Source organism: Trachymyrmex septentrionalis, unplaced genomic scaffold, assembly GCF_001594115.1.
Source record: "Trachymyrmex septentrionalis isolate Tsep2-gDNA-1 unplaced genomic scaffold, Tsep1.0 scaffold5, whole genome shotgun sequence".
NCBI classification, from domain to species: Eukaryota; Metazoa; Arthropoda; class Insecta; order Hymenoptera; family Formicidae; genus Trachymyrmex; species Trachymyrmex septentrionalis.
In genome coordinates this window covers 715,163-722,652 of record NW_017305672.1, presented here as the reverse complement: position 1 = coordinate 722,652, position 7,490 = coordinate 715,163, and the positions used below count along the sequence as shown (strand labels likewise).

Sequence of the window (7,490 nt, the reverse complement as noted above, 5' to 3'; positions counted from 1 at the left end):
CACAGTCAACATTCGGAATGCGTCCGCGCACTTAATTTTGTTTTTCACACAAAATTTGATACAGATTCTTTGATCCATTTTTTGGAATAGGCAAAAATCGAAGACGAGCCAAAACACGTGCAAGCAAAGCAGCTGTCAAAAATTAATTGAACATTCAAAATGGCTGAACTTGTCGGCATAAGTGAGAGACATGAGTACCAACATAACGCCACAAAAAAATCGAAAATCGAATGTACGTAACCCGCGGAAATTCAAAATTCGCGATACTTTTTGAACAGACCTCGTAAATCTATCACGTATCTATATTTAATGGAAAAATAACAGTACATTATTCTCTGTGTTTTGAATAGTAATTACTCATCGCTACTAACTCCAGATTTATATCTTTTTTATTAATTAAACTCATCAAACTTTTCGTAATAACTTATTTGCAATTGAATAACTGATAATATAAAAATCTTATTTTTACATTTTAGTAAAACTTTTTTTAAATTCTTTTAATTGGGACATTTAAATAAAACACTTTCTCAAATTTTAAAATAGTTTACGAGTTTCAAGAAGCGCTATAAAATAGAAAAGTATCAAATATGTGTACCTTATTGTAGATAGCTATATCAGGTACTCCAGGCCCGGCACAAGTGAGCACGTAATGCGAATTGTCATTGGAGAATTTAGCACTGTTGTACAAACAGCGGCTGCCATCACTCTCTCTGATAATGTTACAAGTCAAACACGTTGACTTGTATCCTGGATCCAATGACACTCTGTACAAATGCTGAACTGCCGACTCGCGTTCCGATGTAGCTATGTAGTATCTGCAACAAATGCAAATACTTTTTTTTCACAGATATACTACGATCAGTTGCTTTAATAAATTTGATGTCTCCACGCCAAATTGATTTCTTCTGTATGCAGTAAAAAAATTGTGTATTTGTGTTGGAAACAATCCATTCACGTTGTTGTGTTAAATTTTTTATAATATTCGAGTGTTAATTTAACATAATGCGATTATGTCATTTAAAGATTTTGCTGAAAATTGATATTCAACGTTTCTTAGTATTAAAATGACACAATTTATAAATAAGTGAACAAATGATATAAAAATAATTTGTTTTAAAATGTAATTTCTAAGACGAATGAATAAAATTTTAATTTAATACATCGTAAATGTTAATTTTCTGAAAAAAATATGCTTTTATAGTTTCTATATAGATCGGGTTGGTATAGCGAATGTAAATAACGCATATATTTGGATCGGTTTGTCTAATGATAGCGCAATTATACAGAATTTTTAGTACATCTGTAGTGTTAGTTCTGAGTGTTAATTTAATATATGGGCATCATTTTTACAAATGTGTTAATATTTATACTTTAAACAAACTATACATACATACACACACGCGCGTGCGCGCACACACACATATATATATATGTAAATTGTGTTCAAAATATTCCGTTTTTATTGAACAACACAGTTTTTATACCCATACAGCACATAAACTTGCAGTAATATGTAATCGATGTCTTCTCATATACTTTTTGATATACTGAAACAATATACTTTTGTTCGAGGCATTGTACCTTTGCCGCTGATATAAAGCGTTGATGATGTAAGTCTAGATGTAAAATAATAATACATAAAATATTGAGATTTCTTCATGAAATTTTTTGAGCGCCACGTTTTTTCATATACTTTTGGCTGAGGTATGAATCTTTAACCGAAGAATTGTATTTTTGCATGTGATACTATACTTGGACTGAAGATTCTTTTTCAAAATGATATCATGTTGTCACGTACATCTTTACTATAAATTTCCGCATAGCCTCTATGATCAGTCAGTCTGTCAATCAACTGGTTAGTCATTCTATTAATTTGTTAGTTGGTCAAAATAGAGGATATAAATGATGTATTGGACGTTGTGGACAGATTACATGTACACGCTTTGATTTTGACAGATACAACGAGAAGATTATCGAACAATACGCTACGAATATATGAAAAGTCTGTTAGCATCGTTCAGAAAATACCAAAATCATTCCGAATTAAGGCTCCTGACTAGTCGCGGCGGCCATGTTGGAAACATGACATTAGAAGCGAGGAATGACACGTTAATTTACATTTAGTGCCATTTTTTTGGATGAAACGAAATGACGAGATCACTTTGAAACATTTGTAAAAATCGATGAAAACTGTCCTTTCCTCCCTTGACAGTCAATAAATGGTCATAAAAGGCATGTAAAGTGAGTAGATTTGGGCAGAAACATACGGTCCGACAGCTGTCGAAACGAGTAAAATATAAGCTTTTACATATAAAATTCCAAGATAACTTTAGTTTTCATCGATAATTACAACTTTGATAAGTATGAGACAAGTCACATTTTCACAATTAAGCAAATAATAATGAAATGGCACGCAACATAAATTTCGTCGTCAAAACGTCACTTTTCCACGCCCATAAATTCGGCCATTTATCGTGTGGCGCTGTAACACACACAAGCACGAGCCCATGTTCGTGTGCTCGCCTGTGGCGCGCAAAGAATGAACGAGACAGCGAGCTCCTGCTCACACTAGTCGCTTGTTTCAAACGACCGAAAATGCTTTCTCGGCAATCTCGGCCGCTCGGCGACCCTAGACATCAATAAGGGGAGAAGGGTATCCTAAATACCATATAAGTTTTAATAAATTGTAGTAATAGTGTACCTCTGCTCTTAATCCAGAATAGTATAAATTATGTTAAAACGCAATAGTAGTTTACGAGATATTTAATTGTTTACGATTTTTCATGCGCGTTATATATTATAGTATACCTCCGCTTTATAAACTCGAGTAGCAAGATAGTTCAATAGAAGTAAAATTTTACCGGAAAAAAATTATAAACCAGCATTTCTTTTCACGAAAGTCTCGAAAGGCTATCAGAAAAGAAATGCGTATGCTTGAGACTCGAGACTTGTGAAAAAAATATGGGAAAAAATCGAATAGTTGCAAAAAGCACATTTTTTCGCTTATAAAACGAAAGATATTGATTGTAAATATGAAAAAAAAATCGGTATAAAAAATGTAGATATTTGAAATAACTACAAAATGCGACGTGGAACATTAAAATCGATCTACTATTATAGTTTAGTAGAAAAAAAATAAATAAAAAACACCTTTTGATGAAAAAGCCCTTTTTTTTACTCGCTGTCTGTTCATCGAGATTTAAATATAAAGCTTTGAAATTCTCGTAAAATATAGCCCTCGTAATGACGAACAAATTTAGCCTAAAATGTTCATTAGTTTTTGCAAAAAGCTATTTGTTCTCTAAAAACTTGTCTGCAAAAAACTTAATTTCTTCACCTTTGAGCAGTCGCACAGCAATTTACAGGGTTGATTTTTCTTCTTCAAGAGTTGCACTATCACGTACACTTAATAACAAAACAATTTTTTTGCAGTTAAATTATAATATTATAAAATGACTTTAAAAAGTGAGTATCTTTTTCCGTGTATAAAAAAATGGAAATAATTTCGTTAATATGTATTATATCAAATAGCCGTGTGGAGCATTTGAAATCTGATATTTTCCTACAAATTTAAAAAAAAAAGATTACGCTCCGATTATTAGGAGCCGAGATAACAATTTTTTTTTCAAAAAATCACTGTGGCTCTAGTTTTTAAGATTAAGAATTTCGTCTAGCATCAATTTGTCAAGGAAGAATTGAATTTACTGTTGAAAAATTCTCGAATTTTTTGCTGTCGGAAAAGTTTGTTTAAAACAATTGGAAAGTTGAAGAACGCGAGCAAAGCAGTGCGCCGGGCGGAGTAAAGGAAGCCGGTGCACAATCGAGTGCGGAAAATCGGTTCGCTCGGCAATTCGCGCGTATTTGATTTCGTGCGTTAAAATTTGCTAAATTTACATTTTTTTCAGCAATAAATTGATGTGAAAACCTGATTTTTTTTAAATCTGGGGTAACTCGACGAGATATAAACAAATAGCTTAACCAAATGTCTCGCAAAGTAATTGTAACCATAAAATTTTTAATTTTTTGTTTCTTGAATTTATATTTTTTCGGTTTATTACTAAAAAATCACGTTTGGGTATGGAGTGTATGTCTGATTAACAAATTTAAATCACATTAGCTATGTTTCTTTATTTAACATTCTGTTCCAGTATCATCGTTATTTCAAAAATATATTCTCGGGGATGGTAAGTAAACAGTTCATAGACACCGAACCGTCCTCGTTCAATCACACCTGCGGCCAACATTTCGTTCAAAATATGAGTATATCTCACTCCTGTTTTAATCATGCTATCTATCTCAGATGGCACGCGACCCCCCTTGCGCGACACTCGAAAAGTTGACTATCACGCACACGTTCCGCATGCGAAGTTCAGTTCGCTTCCCGATCCCGATCAATGCGGATCATTAGCCGAGATTCGTGCTTAACGAATCTTATCTCGAATATTAAGTGTGAACCAAACCGAAGTTTCGTCGCGTATCAATGCTGTATTGTGTCCCGCAACATTACCGATATACGCGTACCGCGAGGGCATTCAGTATGCGAGGATTCCTTGAGTTTTCGATGAGATTTGCCGGTCTCGTTGCTGCTCGCAATACGAATTCTTTCTAACAGCTGCAAGAAAGGATTCGAAGTCGTATCAAGTGCGAGTCACATGTGCATGCATCTAACAAAACGAATCAATTCTCGGATTACAAGCATCGCCTGCCCGCTTCGAAAAAACATAAAGATATAACAGTAACTTTTGCAAATATAAAGGTAAATTAGTATTACATGAAAAATATATTTTGCAACTATATTTAACAGTTACATTAACATTTGGCAAATTATTTATTATTTGTTTACATATGTCATACTTGCATCTGCAATTAAATTTACAAAAACAACTTTGTACTGATAATTTCGTACATTTAATTATCCAATTGGACACTTTTTACAGCATATTAAATAAAGAAGCAGCTAATGTGACTTAAATTTGTTAATCAGACATGCGTTCTATATTCAAACGTGATTTTTTTTAGTAATAAACCGAAAAAATATAAATTCAAGAAACAAAAAATTTTCTAAACTAAAAATTTGATAGTTACAATTCAAGATTTTTTTAACAACAAGTTTAATTCTTCCTTGATAAATTGATGCCAGACAAAACTCTTAATCTTAAAAACTAGAGTCACAGTGATTTTTTGAAAAAAAAATTGTTCTCTCGGCTCCTAATAATCGGAGCGTAATCTTTTTTTTTAAATTCATAGAAAAATATCTGATTTCGAATGCTTCACGGCTATTTGATATCATGCATATTATCGAAATTATTTCCATTTTTTTTTACACGAAAAAAGATATCCACTTTTTAAAGGCGTTTTACAGTTTAACTGCAAAAAATCATTTTGTTAGTAAGTGTACGTGATAGTGCAATTCTTGAAGAAGAAAAATCACTCCTGTAAATTGCTGTGCGACTGCTCAAAGGTGAAAAAATTAAGTTTAGCTTAAATAGCTTTTTGCAAAAACTAATAAACATTTCAGGCTTGTTCAAGGCTAAATTTGTTCGTCATTACGAGAGTTATATTTTACGAGAAATTCAAAGTTTTAATCTCAATGAACAGAAGAAATGAGTGAAAAAAAGGCTTTTTCGGTGTTTTTTTTTCTACTAAATTAATAGATCGATTTTTATGTTCTACGAGTATGTCTCATTGTAGTTATTTCAAATATCTACATTTTTTATACTGAATTTTTTTCTATACAATCAATCTTTCATTTTATAAGCGAAAAACGTGCTTTTTGCAACTATTCGATTTTTTTTCGCATATTTTCTTCATAAGTTTCAAACATACGCATGTTTTTTCTGATAGCCTTTCGAGACTTTCGTGAAGAGAAATGCTGATTTATAATTTTTTTCCGGTAAAATTTTACTTTTATGAATTACTCAAACTACTATTCTTACTCGAGTTTATGAAGGAGAGGTATACTCTATAACACGCATGAAAAATCGTAAACAATTAAATATCTCGTAAACTATTGCGTTTTAACATGATTCATACTATTCTGGATTAAGGGAAGAGGTACACTATTATCACAATTTATTATATTAAAACTTATATGGTATTTAGAATGCCCTCCGTCCCTTATTGATGCCTAGGGCCGCCAAGTGGCCAAGATTGCCGAGAAAGCATTTTCGATTGAAACAAGTGATTATGAGAAGGAGTTTGCTGCGTTCACTCTCGGCGCGCCGCAGGCGAGCACATGGACATAGGCTCGTGCTTAAGTGTGTGACTACCGGTTTCGCCGCCATCTGATTCTATGTCGCTACCGTCAACGCAGAGTTCTTGGTTGAGTATTTAGGAGCCCTAATATTGAGATTACAATAAACCGATAAACAATCATTGATGCAGACGAAGCTTATATTAAAAAGTTAAGATTTTTGTCATTCATTTTATATAATATGTTTTCATACATTTTTATTAAAGCATATGTTAAAATTTTATTAGAAATATAAAAAAATACTATTATTTATTAAAATAACTTATGATCCAGAATAAACTGTCCAGAATAAATTTATGATCCAGAGTAAACTGTCATCAAACTTGTCATATTATTTTTAAATGTGATTTTTAAATGTTATAATCTGTAATTGTTTCATAATTTTGTTATTATGTGATGTAGAGAACAAGTCAGTGATTAATGAATTCGAACCATAAGTTTTATTCTTATCAAAAAATAAACAGAACACAGTTATAAAAAACGTTGATACATAACCACGCGGCGGATCTTGATATACAGCAAAGAAAAGAAAATGTTTCCTTTGTAGTTAGACATAATGTATAAGATCAATAGAGAGTAGCTCTTTACAGTTCTACTGTTATCATATCATCTTTAATACTTCTTCCTAATAGAAAACGGTAAAAACTAAACATATTAGATACAAAGAGGAAATAAATAAAGAACGTAAACTACTTAGCAATTATATCTAAATTTTAACGCCCATTAGACTTCTCAAATTAATAAACCTACTACTATTTAAAGGTTTTGTAAAAATGTCCGCTAATTAAAGTTGTCCATCAATGTGTTCGACACTCAAAATTCCATCTATGTATCGTTCTCGGACAAAATAGTATCAAATTTCGATGTGTTTAGATTTTTATAGAATTCAGAATTCTTGACTAGTTTTACTGCCCCGGCATTATCAACAAACAATATGTTATAGGTTTCCTGATTCTCTTGTTGCAAATTTCACTTACAAGCAATACTAGCCAAATCAGTTCCTTAACACCTTCGCTTGCTGATACAAATTCCACGTAGTAGAAAGCACTACTGATTTCTGCAGTCTGCTCATCCAGTAAATTGCGCCTCCATCGAAAAACATTACGAATCTGTTCATCAAGCGTCTTGTTTTGAGGTCTCCGGCAAAATCTGCGTCGGAATATGCAGATCATAATCCTTTTTCTTCTAAAAGTACTCCTTAATGTCTCGCAGATATTTGAAAATCCATTTTATGTCA

At 32.3% G+C, this 7,490-nt stretch overlaps 1 protein-coding gene across 4 annotated transcripts in view; it reads right to left on the bottom strand.

Moving 5' to 3' along the window:
* LOC108751578 (venom dipeptidyl peptidase 4) overlaps positions 1-7,490 on the bottom strand; it is a 794,336-nt gene that overhangs the window by 137,163 nt on the left and 649,683 nt on the right. For all 4 annotated transcript variants that reach the window (XM_018491818.1, XM_018491819.1, XM_018491821.1 and 1 more), the window contains one exon: positions 596-815. In XM_018491818.1, coding sequence (XP_018347320.1) covers positions 596-815 — 220 coding nt within the window. The remainder of the gene's footprint in view (positions 1-595; positions 816-7,490) is intronic.